Genomic DNA, 17342 nt, shown 5'->3' on the forward strand with positions numbered 1-17342 from the left:
TCTGTTTCTTCTGCTTTTGACAGCATGGAACCTTTATGTCCATGTTGGCAGCTTGTCTGACTGCAATAATGTAGAACATACTGAAGTTTGTTTTAAATAGAGGCTGCATATTTTTAAGATTATGTAAAGTATTGCTTTTTAGCAGCTTAATGCAACTAACTATTAGGTATCTTGTAAGTTCTGTGTGATGTGGGCTATAAAGATGGGGAAGTTCTTCACACTTCAATTCTAATTGTTGTGATTATAAACTGGAGACATTTCATGATTTTCCTCTCCCCTATTAGGTGTTTTTCATTGCCCCAGAATGCTATGAAAATAATTTGGACTTCTTATGTTTTGTAACTACATTAGGCAGACATGTTTAGAATTCGTATGTTAAAACTGTGAAAGCTACACAGATGAATGCTTTAAAATGCATTATGTCATAAAATAAATTGAATAACCTCCATTTCCACTTCCATTAACTCCTACCTGTATCATAAACTCAGTCTTGTGTGCCATGTTAAAATTTTGTCAAGTGTGAGTGTCAATAATGTTAATTAGTTGGCATAAATTAGCAATTTAAAAACTGTAGCACTTCAGGAATTTGTGTCTGAGCAGTGTGGATCCAAGCAGTGATTCATGTCACTAACTGTATAATCACAGAGGACTTTACACATTCAGATAACTCTAACTGGAGCTTTAAAACCAATTTAGTGCACTTGATTGATCTCAATCTATGATGTGTCTGGTCGAATTTTAAATGCTGAAAAGTGGATGGATTGCAAGTACAGGAAGAAAACCCCAACTACTTATGACAAAGCAATTTCATAATTGGGTAGAGAAGAGAGGGAATACTTACTAGCAAAATATCACCAGAGATATCCAGCTTTAAGCATAGGGGTGTTTCTGTGGCTCTGTTTCTATTGGTACTGCAGAAATGAGGAAGATAAAACTGTGTTGATCACTTAATGTAACCTCTGTTGGCAGAGTTATTATGGGTAAATTATTATTGTTATTATTATGATGGCAGCTACTTTGTACTTTCCTTCATTTACCATCAACAAAATTATGAGTTTCTATAAATATTTTAAAGTCATCAACTTTGTTGCTGCTACATAAGGAGTTTAACTTAAGGAGATAATCAGTGGAAGTTAATAGACATGAAAACAGGAGATACTCTATAGCAGCAAAGATTTTATGAGTACAGGCTGAAAATGAGTGCAAAAAGAAAAGCAGAACAATTTCTTATTTGTCATCAGATAAAGTCATCAATGTTTCAGTGGCTACATTTCACTCTAATGAAGAAATCTAGCTTTATGGAAAACATGTTTCTGTGGTTGACATACTTTTAAAGTTGGTAGTTTTTTATTTGCTATTCAGTTTCTAATTGTCAGAGTCATTTGTAAATCAGTCTGCATTTCTTCATTTTTGCTTGTTATCCTGAAGGGAAGAAGGAGCATTCACGTAGTTCAGCTGTGCCAAAGAGTAGTGCAATAGGATCTTACCTATTCTCACTTCTTCTCTTTGTTTGACCTGGCATAATTAACATTTCACTATTTATGCAATTCTACTGAAATTTAAGTTGATTTGCTGACGAATACTCTATTTGCAGCAGAAGCTGGCAAGGAATACTTTCATTCCTGTCCTCTTTACCACATTTTCTTGCTACCAAATGCAACTTGGTTATTGCTATATTTGTACTTCAGCTCTGATATTCCTACAATAAATAATCTTTATTGCTGAAGAAGGTCTGTGGTTTATTCTTGAGCTGTCTCTGCTCTGTTAGTTGTAGTCTTACTCATTTGCTGCATTTGTGTAAGGAGTACTACTGCAACAGTAGGTTATTGTGCATTCCAATTGATTTCAGGCCTCAAACTGTTTTTTAAAAACATGATTAATGTACTGAAAGCAGTTGGCCTCAAAGAATCTGCAAAAAAGAAAGGCTTGTTTTGTAAACTTCAGTTCAAGCAATTAACAATGAGTATTGAATGGAAAAAAACCCCAGTCTTTGAGCAAAAACTGACATTATTTTTAAATTAGAATTGTGTGTTAGTTGTCTGCAAATAAATGTCTTTGCCCAGCTGCAAATCACAGACATTAAGGCCCCACAATCATGAGTTGCCACTAAAAATAATTCTCTTCCTGCCTTTTTATTCCCTTGTAAATCTGTGCAGACCTGAGGGCTTTGTTTTCTTCCTTTGTTTTCTTTGCTCCATCCCTAACAGCTGGGAGGGGGGAAGTTGCAAAGCAATTGCAAATAAATAGTTTGTTGCTTATAAAAATGGAGTTGTATAAGAATTAATGTTGAATCAATTTTTTACCTTAGTTGAACGAAACTTTACTTAGTTGAACGAAACGAAGAAGTTAGTAGGCACTGGAATTTATACTGGCAGGCAGAGTGAGCAAACAGCAGTATACTGTGGTTCTGAAAATATCAAACATTTTATCTTTTTTTGGCCAGCTACACTAACTTCAGAGTAGCTACCACTAAAAAAGCAGTTCTGTATTGAAAAGATTTTTCTGGATCAAAATACAGAATGTTTATATCTTGTTGTATTAAATTTTGTTACAGACACCTAAGTCCTGGAAGATCTTTCCTATCTTTTCCTGGAAGGAGCATCATATTTGAGTTACACAGTGCACATATAGAATCACAGAATGGTTAAAATACCTTTAAGAAATTAATGTCAAAGATGGAATTTAATGTTTACAAAATGTAAATATGTTGAACAGAATTTACTGTTTATGACTGGGGACTTGGAATTGTCATTGTCTTTACACAGAGTGGCATTGCCAAGTGACTCCAAAATGGGCAAAAAATCAAATTCATTTTCTAATACTTTAGCTGGTACAATTGGTGGGGGAGAGGGAGTGTCTGCTTCTATTTCAAAACAAATGTAACAGCTCTGGAAAGCACATCTTAAAAATCCATCTGAATTATAAATAATCCTAGTCATGAAGCAGCAAAAACATTGCAGTTTCTGAAAGACAAAAGAAAATGGAAAATACACTTCTTGTCTTGGTAGTGTCTCTTACGATTACAATTAATCTATCCCTGGACCTAAGCAGAAATTCAGTTTTGCAATTGCAAGTTCTGCAGTAATGTCAGCAAACTGAATAAACATTTTTAGAATATTTGTTGTACTTATTTTCAGTTCATACCAAATTCACTTTTTGTAGGTGATATCTGGAGGAGTGAAGTCACCTTTTTTCCCTTTCATTGGTTCTGTAAATCCAGAATTTAAATTTATCGTAAACAATTTTTAAATACTGGTTTATATGTTTTGTATTAATTTCTGCTTTTCCCATCTTCCTTTGTTTCTTATTTAGGTGTATGATTGCTGATGAGGTAAGTGATGTTCCTATTCCTCTAACACTGTCTTTTCTGGTCTTAATGCACTTTGTGCAGATGTGACTTTTTTTGTTTGAGAGGTGTGGGCAGAAAGGCTGGTAATAAAAGAATCCTAATTTGTGTGATAGTCAGCAGATACCCTGAAAATACCTAAGTGAGGGAAAAATTGAAACCTGACATAAGTTTAGAAGAATCCTTGAGAAAACTTAAAAGGTTACTTTTAATTGTAGGTTAAATCTCCTGTACCGTTACATTTTAAAAACACTGACTCAGTTGATTTTTTTTAAAGTGCTTTATAATTGCATAGTGAGCTATTTTTAGTGCATTATTAGACATTCCTGGCCCAAAGAGATTTTTAACAGATATGGTTTCCAAAGATGAATTTTTAAAGTGCTCTCATCAAGTAGTAATAGTAAAATTCATTGTGTCCATACATTTAAAAATACATGTTGTATTCCATATCAAGGAAATCTGAGTCCAGCATTTCTTCCCCCAGATAAAACATTTTTGTAATAATGTTCTTGAAGTATTGTCAGTATAAAACCTTTCTGAAAAAGAGAATTGCTGTAGTCCCACAATTCTAATTTGGGTTTTCGTGACACACTAGGAGGGAGAGGGAGATGGATTATTGGGATTTAAGCATCTCCTCATACTACAAAAATCTCATTACATCTGGAGATAAACTATCCTGGCATAGAATGCAAAATATCTGGGAGCTGTGGAGAATACAGAAGTATTCAGGGGAAGAGAAAAGGGAAGCTTGGGAAAAATCAAAATATCAGCAGTAGCTATTTTTTTATTAAAACAGTTTATTTCCCTCCTTGAGCTAGGAAATGAGCTGTGCATAATTATGTTAACAATAAAAAGTCCTGGAAGATATATTTATTCCAAAAGAAAGATTGTATATTTTGTAATGACAATAGGTGTGGCACTGGAGGAAGTATTGTGCACTGGTGTGTATCCTGTGCTTCTTCTATCTCTAAATAAGAAAATGTTGGTAAAATTAAATATCAGTATAATGAGCTTTTATGTAAAAAGAAATTATGGAGGAAAACTGAAGATCAGAGAATTACTGTACATATCCCTGGATTGTGTAACTATGTAAGGATTAAAATAAGATAAAACCAGTAGTTTTTGAAAGGTAATCTGCAAACATGTTTCTATTTCTTCTCAGAGTGGGGACAGACAAAATTTTTCCTCCAAAATTTCAGTGTCATCCATTTCCCTGCTGGATAAAGATGGGTTTATATCAAAACCCAAGACCATAATATTTTCTCCAGTTTTTCTAGTCTCTCACATTGTTATCTACCTGCTGATCAGCTCTCTGGGATCTGCATTCAGCCCTGAATGTGCTGATGATAAGAGCCTTGCTTTTATTCCACATTCATTTCAACCCAGTGCCTGGATTGTCACCAGGGCCTGCACAGCCCGGGTTAGGGACACAGCCATGGTAGCAAACTAAAAATCAATCTTATTTCATTGTTTTTTGTTTGGTTTTTTTTTCACTTGGAGTTATTTTCAGATGACCTAAGAATTACTGGTGATACAAGGGGAACTTGGAGGAAAATTATCATGGAAACTTGGCAATTTTGAATGAAAACTCAGTATCACAGTAGCTTTCCTATTATTTTCTTTCTAGTAATAGTAGAAAAATTAATTGTTTTCTTTTGTACTTGGGAAATCTCTTCATTACATCATTAAGTCAGTCCATTTAGATTCAATACTGGAGATGTAAGTTGTTGTTTTATGTCTCACTGCTGTGAGTAGTTAGCAGCAAATCCACTCAAATGTCCACTGGACTCCATGGAAAACCTGCCCAGAGCCTTTTAAGGCCCATCTCTGCTTTGATGTTTCACAGGAGTCGGGAACTATCTCTTGCCATGTGAACAAGCAGAGAAAATAGCTGCATTCTATGATAACATTTTGATGAGGGGGGGAAAGTGGGTGATATTTTTTAAACAAAACCCTAAATTCTGACTCTCATAATCATCTGTTGCCATGATTATTCACAGATGGAAATGTTCCCACCTTGACAATATGAAGCATGTAGTTTCCTGTTAAATGTAGATATTTTAACTCTTCCCCATGTCTGTACAGCTGAATTCTCACTATCTGAGCTTTCTCATGTGTGGTGCAGACCCAGGAGAAACCATCAGCCCTGGTGAATCAGAGCAGTCGTTTCTTTTTGTTGACCCGCTGGGTCAAACCCAGAGCTCTTCCCACAGGTCTTTGTTCTTCACTTACCTATGCAATTGAGGACAAAGTTGTTGTTATTGTAAGAAGGCATCCTGTATTTTTCTTTCCTTTGCTTAGTCTTTTAAAAATGTTTTAGTAGCTTAACAAGTTGAAGAGTTTGATCTTTTTAGTCTTTCCTGTTAAGACCCTGAGCTGAAAATCTTCTGAGATGAATGGAAATGCTGCTTCTACTTTGATGAGCTAACCAGATAAAATACATGTATTAATGCATTTAACTAGGAAAATCTTGTTTCATAAAAGATCATCTGTGGTAACAAAGTGATAAGTAAATACATGCTATGTAAGTAGCTCTGTGACTGGGTTTCCTTTATTTGGTTCTGTCTTCGCAAAATCTTTTGGGCTCTTGTGAATGGAATATGCTTTCTGAGCAGAGACTTCTGGTTTTAATGTTGTTATTTTCTTTTGTTTTTCCAGATGGGGCTAGGAAAAACGATTCAAGCAATTGCCATTTCCTATTACTATAAAAATGAATGGCCTCTCTTAATTGTAGTGCCTTCCTCTCTGAGATACCCTTGGGTTGATGAGATGGAGAAGTGGATTCCAGAACTCTCTCCAGATGACATTAGCATCATTCAGAACAAAACTGATATTGGGTGAGTAGTTTGTTGTTCTTCTCTAGAAAGGCTTGCTCACCACCCCTGCTCAAGCAGGGCTACCCTCTGGGCTATGAGAAACATCCCCTGGGCTATCAGCCACTCCTCCCAGTTTTCTGTTCTTGTATTATAATAGTTACTCATTTTCTTTGAAGTCGAAGGATCTGCTTTTTGCAAAGTAGCAAATGCTTGTCTGCTGAAAATTAGATTACTTCAGTGTGTCTCAAATTGAACATACACAGTTATTTCTCAACTCTGATGAATTCATTAGCTTCTGTAAAACATTTTTGGAGAACTTCTGGTGTACATTACAAAATAAGGAAGTAATTACTGTTAGAATTCCATTTAGCATGCTGAGAAAATTTGTAAGTTCGAATAAGTAATCCCTAAATAACTGAAAAGGTCATCATGACCTACGCTTTCTATCTTTAGATTTAATAGCATGAATTCATCACAGAGGCTATGTCTTGGGTGTTATTAGAATAACTCTCCTATTACCCTGGGCTGCAAGGGTGGTTTTTGTCTGCTTTGCTGTAAATGACTTGGTTGATTTTATGCTACTGTTAAGATCTTGTTCTAAAACTTTGGTGTGAGGGAGACTGATCTTCATGTTTTCTGGGAATATCAGAGAGTGACTTGACTGCCAAGATGTGCTGCTTGGAACCTTCCTGGTAACCACAGAAATCCAACTGAAAAATGCATTTTGAAAGCTTCATCAAAGGGTAATTCCTACTGATAGTCAAAATTTGAATTCATCACAGGAATATCTGAAAGGCATCACAGGTGTTTATCTGAAAGGCACTCAGTGCTTATAGTGCTGGATGCATAAAGGGGAAATGTGGACTAGGCAAAATGATGGGAAAATTAAATGGCAGATTAAATTCTGTTCCTTTTAAGATTTTTTTAAAGGAGTAGTTTAACTACTTACCTTAACTATTATTACCTATTTTTATTCAAAAACAAGGAAAGATGAAAACTTGGGTTTCTGCTCATTTAACTCCCAGGAGGCTTCCTAGCTGTAAGTGAGGTTACTGTTGAACTAATTAATATTTTAACATTAGAAAGTGTTTCATGCATTTGTAAGAAAATGCAAAAATACAGCTGCCAAATTTGGTTTAGCATTTTGTTAAATTCTGCTTCCATATGTTAAGCTTTGATTTCTCTCAGTTTAATACTTTGCTTTTCTTCAAAACTTCCAAGTTTACTGCTTGAGTGTTAACTTCTTGATTAAAACAGGTTAAAATAAACTTAGGCATCAGTTTAGGTTTGTAATTTCTGGCCAAATTTGAAAATGGAAGTTTCGTGAACAAATTGGTTCCACCAAAATAAATAAGTTTATTTGTAATTTTTTTTTAATGTACCCTTCAGAAAGGGTAAGGGAAATTTGTGCTTTCCTGGTTGCATTTATCTGTACAGTGACAGCCAGAGTCTGCAGAGCCCACAGTGCCAGTGCTCAAACCACTGCACCTTCCATATCCAGGAGCATGAATGTGTAGCTGCATTTCCTTTCTTCCTCTTAAATCCTCAAGGAAACTTCAGCTTGTTTGGTTTCTGGATCTCTTGCTACTGCAGAGCAAACAGAAATGATGCCAGCAGGGCAGTGGTGTCTGACAGATGGGCAGACCAGCTGTGACCCCATCCTGGTGACTTGTGTGTCTAACAGCTTTGAGTTCCTGTGCTGCTCCGGAAGGGCCACAGTGCTCTCTAGTGATTTTAAAATCAGTTCATGCCTTGGACCTGTATACATCTTGAAACTTGTCATAAAAGGTTCATTTTCAATTAAATACTATTTTTTCATCTTGTGCCACATTGACTCCTTGCTTCCAGTTTGTTTTGGTTTTTTTTTTTTTTTTTTTTTTTTTTTTTTTTTTTTTTTTTTTTTTTTTTTTTTTTGTTTGTTTGTTTGTTTTCTTCTTGTTCTATTTGAGCAAAAAAGCTGGATAACAGCTCTGACAGGAATGGTTTTTCCAGGTGCTGAGGTTCAGCCCAGTCTGTATTTTCACAGTGCCCAAATACTCACGGACAGTGCTCAATCCTCTCAGGCTGCTGGTGACAGACTCTGTACCCAGAGCAGTAGAAAGTTTGCACAGAGACATTATTACTTGAGGTGTTGGAGTTCTAATTAAGGTAGTGGCTTTTGTGTAACTTTTTGTCCACAAAGTGGATTTCTCCAATGGGATGTCCCCGGAAAAGAGCACAGGCTGAAGCAAGGCATCCAAATAAATGAAATTCCTTTGGAATGCAATGTGTGTCTTCTGAAAATGGTTATGAAATGTGTGTGGTTGAGAAGTGTGAGATGTTTTAAACACCAAAAGCTGTTTTGTTACCCTGACAGCCCACGTGTCAATCAATCCACATAACTTCTGAGATAAGTTTTTTATAATCTCTCTGCTATATTAATTGTCCTACAATAAAAATTTGCTAAGAAAACTTGTGGATTTTCTCTTTCAGGGGAATATCAACAAGCAAAGTAACAATCCTGGGGTATGGGCTGTTAACATCTGATGCACAGACCTTGGTAGACACTTTGTACAGGCAGAAATTTAAGGTGGTTGTGATTGATGAGTCACACTATATGAAATCCAGAAATGCCACCCGTAGCAAGATTTTACTGCCAATTGTTCAGAAAGCTCTCAGAGCTGTTCTCCTTACTGGAACTCCTGCTCTAGGAAGACCTGAAGAGGTATTTGACATATTGTGTTTGTTTTGTGTTTGGTTTTATTTTGGTTTTTTTTTTTAAGAATAGTATCAATAATAAATGTTCAGTTTTGTACTTTCATTGAATATATTCGATGACATGCATTATGACATCAAAAGGTGCACTGGCTGCATCAGGAAGGACAAGTATAAGAAACTAAACCAATTTTGTTTGAGTTGATTTACAAGCTTGTTTCAAGCTTGTGCACAGGTGACTTGAGACAGTGTTTCTTGTAAGAAATTAATTTTGCATGTAACAGACTGATTGTTGGGTGAAATAAAAAATAAAGAGCCTAAGCAAAGAAGTGCTTGTTTCTCCTGGGTAGGGGAGTCTTTGGTAGACAAGATCTTGTAATAAATCTTCTACTTCTTCATCTGATAAAAAAAGCCCTTAGTTTCACTGGTCTTTTAGATATTCCTAATTCATTTCAGTGTTCTTGTTACACATCCAGAATGACAAATTTTCTCTTGAAGGAAGTTCAGCTTATGGAATTAGGGAGGAGCAGAGAGGTAATGAAAACCCTTTTGGGTTTTATACTGAACCTAAGACAGCTGCCTTTATTTATCAAATGTAGGGGAAAAATGTCTATATAAGTATATAAATGAACATAAGACCTGATTTGAATTCAGGGAACTTAAAAGAGTTATATAAATAATATTTTATGCTTCAGCATTCCTTACTGTGTAAATAGAACTTATGCCAAGATCCTTTATGAATTTAATTTGTTCAAAGAGTTCATAGCTTGGGGAAGATATCTGTGGTATGGAAAAGGGCTTGGTATATAATAAGTACTTACCTAAAAATTTGTTAAGAATATTTATGTTTATGGGTGTGGATAATTACTAAAACTTCCTGTACAAAGACACTGCAACCAGCCCTGGATGAAGAACTTAAGTTAGAAAGTGTTCTACCTTTATACAGTACATGGATACTGAGACCAGTGTCATTGTTAAAGGTCTTCAAAGGAAATTCCATACAACCTGTCTTTGACCACTGCAATGGGATCAAAATTCATGACCAAATGGAAAATAATTTGAGATATTTTTTTAGTGATACTGATGTTTTTCAGTGGCTTACAAGGCAGAGTATAAAAAGCATTAAATGTCTTTAACCAGTTTTGTGTCATAAGCAGAATCTTTGTATAAAGTCTTTAATTGTATGGAAAATGATCTCAGAAGCCAGGATGCTTTGACAGTATAACAGCTTGTAAAGCAGGATTCCTTCTGGTTAAGGTAATCTAAACTGGTATTTATCTCCTGCTACTCAGCAGGGAAGAAGGCTGTGAAATTTCTGGTCTGCATTGATATTGTCCATTTTTTGAAGTAAAACTTAAGAATTGAGTAAGTTTTTCATGTATTTTAGGAAGCAGACCACTCATGTAATACCTGCACTGAAGCTTTGCAGAAGCCCATGTACCTGGAAAATGATAAAAACTGTATTTTTAGGAATAACTTCATCTCATCCATACTTTCTTGTTGAATGTGAATCTTTTCCAAGCTGTCAGTGCTGTTACAGTGGTCTGAGTGCTCTGTTCTTTGAGGGCTTCCCACAGCTGTCCTTTCTGAAGACTCCTGTATCCTGTGGAATTTCTTTTGCATGCAGGCCAAAGTCTGTGGGTTTTGTGCAAATATCAAATGTAAACTTAGCACAGGAACCATGTATTGATTATTTCCAATCAGTCTTCCATTCACAGGCAATTTAATTTTTTTCACTCTTGCTGTTTTATTTTTATACAGCTCTTCATGCAGATTGAGGCACTGTTTCCAAGAAGGTTTGGAACTTGGAATGAATATGCTAAAAAATACTGTGATGCTCGTGTCAGGTATTACTGCCCTTGCTTATTTACATTCTTATTTACATTTACATGAGCATCTTTGATTTTTCTTGTCATGCCAAGTGAGAAAATCAGTAGGTGTACCTCTACTGCTTTATCACACCCTCTTGCTTTGAAACCCAGGGTCATCTACCATCTCCTTCATCAAAGAGCATTGGGAAAAGGATGACACTGATTAAATTAATTAATTAATGCTGTTAAAGTTTGAAATAAAGTTGAAGCATTCTGTTAAGTAAAATTATTTTTACATTTACTGTTGTTAGTATGAGCTGTGCAGGTTTTACCTTCAAAACTGGAGTTTTGACTCTCAGTCTTAAGCTCATGGTCATGTAATAATTTATAGCTCTCTTTGTTATGGGATCCAGGTTTTTTTCAACCTCACCACATTTGGGTGGGAAAAAAAGTCCAGTACTTGTCTCTGTTTTTCACAGGCTGACTGTCTTAGCTAAAAATTTCATATCTACAACTTTGCATGTGTTCAGAATAACAGATTTTTGTCAGCTAAATTGGCTAGCATTTAGATTTAATTTTTACAATAATAATTACATGGTTTCATTTTCATAAAACTTGTTTTTCTCCCTCCATCATATGCATTTTATCAGTATTTAACTTCAAATAACATGGAAGATCACTGTCTAATTTTCAGACAGGGAAATGCTATTTTTTCCATGGTGTTTTGACTGAATGCATCTGTAATTTTCACACCACAAGTGTGCGTGGGTACAGCATGGTTAGCTACTCAATCATAGATGATTATCTTATTTTTGGAATACCATAAATGTAATAAAAATCAAGTTCAGGGTTTGGCAAGCTTTCAGTGAATAACTTTTTCTTCATGACTTGGCTGGAACAAACCATCCTGTGGTAATAAACTTGATAGGATTATTTTATGCAGCACTTCCTGTGAAAATTTGGGTGGTTTTTTCTTAGGTGTCCATAGACACCTGTTTTAAAGATGAACTCCAAACTATTTCTGTGAGGTTTAGCCTGCCATTTCTGTCTTATCCCTGATGCTGAGGGTGGAGGAAGGAAGCCTTTATAAGGACAGCTATATAAACAGACCAAGGAAGGGATATGAGCAGAAGATGTTGCTGTCTTCCATCTGTGCCATTCCCACTTCACCGGTGCAGAAGTGACTCCCTCAGCCCCTTTCCCAAATGATTATATTCAGCTAATTCAGCTAATTAGAACACTGTTGATAAAGTGTTCTAATAAGGCTTAAAAATCTCTAAATTATTGTGGGGGTTTTGTGGCTGTTTGTTTGCCTTTTAATAAAAATTACATGCTTTTAACACACTCTTCTGGCCCTGAAAAATGCTACCTGGGCTTTTCTCCAAATCTGTCATGTTCATTATTTTCTTGTCTCTTGGTGATGCTGACAGAGAAAAGCTGTTGTTCCTGCTTCAACACTTCCTCAAAAACAACAAAGCAAAGAAAGAATAAGGAAGATTTAGTTAATAAATTTGTTCTCTTTTCAGCCTTTAGCTTCCTAATGTTAGACCTTCTTCCTCTATTTAACTTTTAAAGATGATAGCTTAAGCTTTAAATTCTGTCTGTGGCAGTAACTAAGAAGGAATTCTTAGGGAGGAAAAAAAAAGGAATATTGATGGTGATATTTGCAGTTTTCATGGTGGCTTTCCTGTCTGTAGTATAACAAAGATTATTCTCATGGTGGTGTATTCTTCTCATTAGTCCATTGAAACAGGAGTTCCAAAATTAAACCTGAAACTTCTGTTTCCTGTGGACAGTGAAGTATGGGAAGCTGGGAATAGACAGGGGATTGTGTGCAGGTGATGGGCAGTGACTCCTGCAGGCAGTGGTGGCTGCTGAGAAGTTGAACACTTTCATATCCAACAGTGTGCTTTAAAATGGATTATGTACTGAAGATTTCTATTGAATTTGGAAGAGCTCCTGTTTACACTCTGTACTGATTTATCATTTTCAGGTTTTTTGGTAAAAGAAGGCAATGGGATTGTAGAGGAGCTTCAAACTTAGAGGAACTACATCAACTTTTAAGTGAAATAATGATCAGAAGACTGAAGAATGATGTCCTAACTCAGCTGCCTCCCAAAGTCAGGCAACGTATTCCATTTGACCTCCCACAAGCTGCAGCAAAGGTAAATTCTTCAATTTTGCTAAAAATACATTTGTTAATAAATGGAAATACCTATGTATGGATATGTATTTTTATGTATGCATGTGTATTATATGTAGTTACAAAGATTGTGTGAGTATAAAGCAGAGTATCTCTGTTACTGTTTTTTAAAATATAGCACAAAGAACACTAATACTGCAATTCCTTTCTTCATCAATGATAAAATTTATTCTAATTCTAGTACAAACTTCTTTTCTGTCTTCTTTTCGCATAGATTTTGAATCCTACAGTTAGTTTTAGCCAATTTTGATAGGGTTCTCCAAAGTTCCTAAACATTTCACACTTAAAACATACCTTTACTTTGTCTAACCACTGGTCTCTTCTGCCAATTAGAATCTGAATGCCACTTTTGCAGAGTGGGAGAAATTAATGAGAAGTCTGAGATCAGATTCCACTGAAAGCCACTTTTCTCAAGTCATGAATCTGATCACACGCATGTATAAGGAAACAGCCATTGCCAAGGTGAGCCTGCAAGTCTTTCCTCAGTATCCCTAAATTATCCAGCATGTGTTTTTAACCTCATAGAATTGGTTTTATTGGCCAGAATACAAGATGAGGTTATTTGGTTTGTTTTGTAATCATGACATGGAGAAATACTCTCTCTTTTCCTGTATGTTTATGGAATAGGCAGAACCCCATTACAATGAAAAAAGAAATCTGAAGACCACTGCAATGTGTATTGCATTAACTGTTGATCACTGATAAATTTTGTTATTAACTGTGATCATTTCTTTAATGGCTTTTTCAAAAGATACTGAAAATTACATTTGACACAAAAGAATTCTATGAATTCATAAAGAGAGCAATATTTTATGATTATGCTATCGTGACCATATCAAATTTATTCTTTCAGTTTTGATATATGGCTTTGTGCATGTGGATACAGAAGTTCTGATTAAATATTACTTTGTCTGTTTGAAATATGTTTGTTTTTCTCAAATATGGATTAAAACATCAGATAATGATGTCTGAATTAAAAGGAGGAGTTTATCTACATCTTGATCTGGAAGAAGTACCATGTAATTATATGATCTTTTGAGGATAAATGTGGTTTTTTTCTCTCTCTGAAGGAGTAAGTTAGGTTTCTCAAAGACATCAAGTTGTGATTTTTTTTAAAACAAAATTAATCTGAATTATTTGATTCTTAGCAATGTCAGTATTTGATAAAATGTTACATGGATAACAAAAGATATGGAAATTTACCTTTTCATGTTACAAGGAATTGAAAGACATGAAAATAAAAACTGTCTTTTTGAACATTTTGTGTGTCTCACTAATGAAAACACTCACTGCAGGCAGGAGCAGTCAAGGACTACATCAAAATGATGCTTGACAATGACAAACTGAAGTTCCTCGTCTTTGCCCATCACCTGAGCATGCTGCAAGCCTGCACAGAGGCAGTGATAGAGAGCAAGGTAAAGCCTTAACAAATGTGCACCCAAATTTACCTCACTTACACAAAGGGCTGCCAGCTGTGTTTGAATTCAGCAGAACTGCACACGAGTACAGAGGTGGAAGGATTTTATGTGTGTACGGATCAGTGCCACTGGATTAGAAGGGATCATGTGGTTCTTAAGAACTGCTTTGTGTTTAAGGATGATGTAAACACACTTGTATCTGGTATGACTTTATTAGTAGTAGTATTAAATCAATGCTGTAGGCAATTGTTTTCCAGATTTTTCAATCAGTATGCTTCTGTCTATTTTTGAGGGGTTTTAACAACACACTATCATCACACCTGATGTTTAATTCAAAGCAGTAAAAATGTTTGCAAACAGCTTTCACCCTATTTTGATCATGGACTCTTAACTATTGCTTGGGAGTGGTGGCTAACTTTGCTATTTTGTATTTTTATTCTTTTTAACTGTTTGAAATTTTAAAAAATGGTGTCAGAATAATTCCAAATTCTTCTGTGAAATATTCCATTTTAAGATCCCATGTTCATTTATCTTCTACTTTTGCAAACAGGGAATATAAAGTCCACTTCTCTAGAGAGAAACTTAATTTTAAATCAAAGGGAAAAAGAGTGCTGATGTATCCTGATCCCCATGGCAGGAATAGAACAGTCCTTTTCCTATTTTTATTGGGGGACAGAGAAGGATTGGGTCTGAAAACAGGCACTGATGATGTCATTTAGTCTCTGTTCTGATGTCACAGGCTCGCTACATCCGAATAGATGGGAGTGTTCCCTCTGCAGAGAGGATTCACCTCGTCAATCAGTTCCAGAAGGACCCCGAAACCCGCGTTGCTATTTTGAGTATTCAAGCAGCTGGTCAGGTAGGGCAGAACAGAAAATATGAGAACTAATACAATTGAAGAATATAGCTACTGAAATCATTGATGAATGAAGTGGTTTACTGAAGGCAATTTATCTTCGTGCAGTTTGTCCTTTGCAGGCCCTGTGTTCATTTCTTTGCACTAATCATGTTAACTGTTCTAAGCCTCTATTGAATTTATTTGAGCTAAATGATGATAAGCAGCAGTATTTAATTCTTGAATAATTATAAAAACTCCATTTCTCTAAAAGCACTAGATTAATAAGCAATAGATGTTATTCCATAATGAAAAGCAGTGTGCAGTCATTGCACAATATTGAAGTATTTTTTTTAATCTGAGGCCCAAGGAAGAATCACTAAAATAAACCCATCTGCTGTTGAGGACCACCTTGATCTTATTTCCATATTAAGATGTCCTGTACAACCTTTAGCTTGTTAAAATTTTTGTGTGTGGTATCTTGTTTTTAAAAAATGCATCTACTTATTCTGCTTAGGGTTTAACATTCACTGCTGCCACTCACGTCGTGTTTGCTGAATTATATTGGGATCCAGGCCACATTAAACAAGCAGAAGACAGAGCACACCGCATTGGGCAGTGCAGCTCAGTGAACATTCACTTCCTGATAGCCAAAGGAACCATGGACACCCTGATGTGGGCAATGCTCAACCGCAAGGTGGGTGGGCGTGGGGCCGAGGGGCCGGGCTCGCTGGGCTTGGGCTGCACTCCAGTGCCACTGTCTTGTTTATCTGCAACACTCTGAGACAAAGTGGTACACCAACAATTGCTGATCACCAAAATGTCCATGTTTGTTCTGATTTAGTCTTCTCTAACTTTTTGCTCTTCATTCAGAATGTAAAGATAATGAGTTTTGCCAAGGGGAACGAGATGGTTCATATCCACAGGAGATGGTTGTTTTATCTTCTAGCTCTTTATTGCTGTTGTTTCTCAGCCTGAAATTTTAAGGAATTCAGGCATTCTGCTCATTCATAACAGCTAGAATTTGTTGTGGGTGGTGTTTTTTTAATTGAATGAATGTTGTGCCTAAACTAAGCTTCCTTTCTGAGAGGCAGAGGCATTCTCTTTTTCAGTAGATCCAAGATTACACTGATCTTTTCTTCTGTTGCCATTTTCCACAAGTATCACTTAATTGTTGTTAGCAGTTGGAGAATCATAGAATGGTTTAGGTTGGAAAGGTCCTTAAAGCTCATCCTGCCTGGTGCATTATGACTCTCCTTACACATGGCAGAGATGGGGCTCAGAAATTCAACAGCAATTTACTTTACAAGCTCTGTAACAAAATAATTCTTTATTTGTCTCCACTTGCCAAGCAAAACATGTTAAGGCTGTTAGAGGGTGTACACAGTGTATATATTCTCTTTTATCTTCAGTAAATACTGACATTTTGTGTACAGCTTCCATGGTTGCAATGTGCTAAATACAGCAGTTACAATTATTTTGTTCCTGCAGGCCAAAGTCACAGGCAGCACCTTGAATGGCAAGAAAGAGAAAATGCAGGCTGAAGAAGGGGATAAGGACAAATGGGATTTTTTGAGTTTTGCTGAAACCTGGACCCCAAATGAAAGTCTAGAAGATCCCCAAAATGAACTTTTATTTACGCATGTAAGACTTGAAACTTTTTCTGTTTCCTTTCATTTTAAAAAAAATGTAGCAGCCATTTGTTTCAGCTTTCTGTACCCTTCAGACATTACTAATGGAGAAAAATCAAAAAAGTAGGAAAAAGTAATACAAATTACATTTTAAAACTAAGGTGAATTTGGGAAAAGTGCTCTGTGGGGAATAAATGTCATCTACATCTTCTGATGGGTCCTTATGTTATGTTTAGGTGACAGAGCCACCCTCAGAATCAGATAAGACCAAGTAATTTCTGTTCAAATGACATCTTTGCTAACTGTGCTGAATTAATTGGACTAATGTTTAATTTGGACTAATATTTCTTGTAATGAACATCTTCAAAAAAGGCACACAGCTTATCAGTTCTGTGTATCTGTTTTCTGGTAGAAAACAGATTTCAGAATTTCCAGCAGAATATTGAAAATACTTTTCTGGAATCAGGAGAGAAATGTTGAATTGCATTTTCTGGTCACTGTTCTTGAAGTTATCTTTTGTTTAACAGTTTCTGATGCAGTCACAAGGGGGGTTTAGAGGTCTTTTCCAACCTAAATGATTCTGTGGTT

General features: G+C 35.9%; 1 protein-coding gene across 3 annotated transcripts in view; it reads left to right on the forward strand.

Moving 5' to 3' along the window:
- The window catches only part of ZRANB3 (zinc finger RANBP2-type containing 3), a 42653-nt gene that overhangs the window by 13899 nt on the left and 11412 nt on the right, over window positions 1-17342 (forward strand). For all 3 annotated transcript variants that reach the window (XM_041472917.1, XM_041472916.1, XM_041472914.1), the window contains exons 3-12: window positions 3313-3331; window positions 6005-6183; window positions 8635-8866; window positions 10618-10703; window positions 12661-12832; window positions 13204-13332; window positions 14166-14285; window positions 15028-15147; window positions 15641-15820; window positions 16615-16767. In XM_041472917.1, coding sequence (XP_041328851.1) covers window positions 3313-3331; window positions 6005-6183; window positions 8635-8866; window positions 10618-10703; window positions 12661-12832; window positions 13204-13332; window positions 14166-14285; window positions 15028-15147; window positions 15641-15820; window positions 16615-16767 — 1390 coding nt within the window. The remainder of the gene's footprint in view (window positions 1-3312; window positions 3332-6004; window positions 6184-8634; window positions 8867-10617; window positions 10704-12660; window positions 12833-13203; window positions 13333-14165; window positions 14286-15027; window positions 15148-15640; window positions 15821-16614; window positions 16768-17342) is intronic.

This window comes from Pyrgilauda ruficollis, unplaced genomic scaffold (assembly GCF_017590135.1).
Source record: "Pyrgilauda ruficollis isolate IOZ18807 unplaced genomic scaffold, ASM1759013v1 scaffold3, whole genome shotgun sequence".
Classification (NCBI taxonomy): Eukaryota; Metazoa; Chordata; class Aves; order Passeriformes; family Passeridae; genus Pyrgilauda; species Pyrgilauda ruficollis.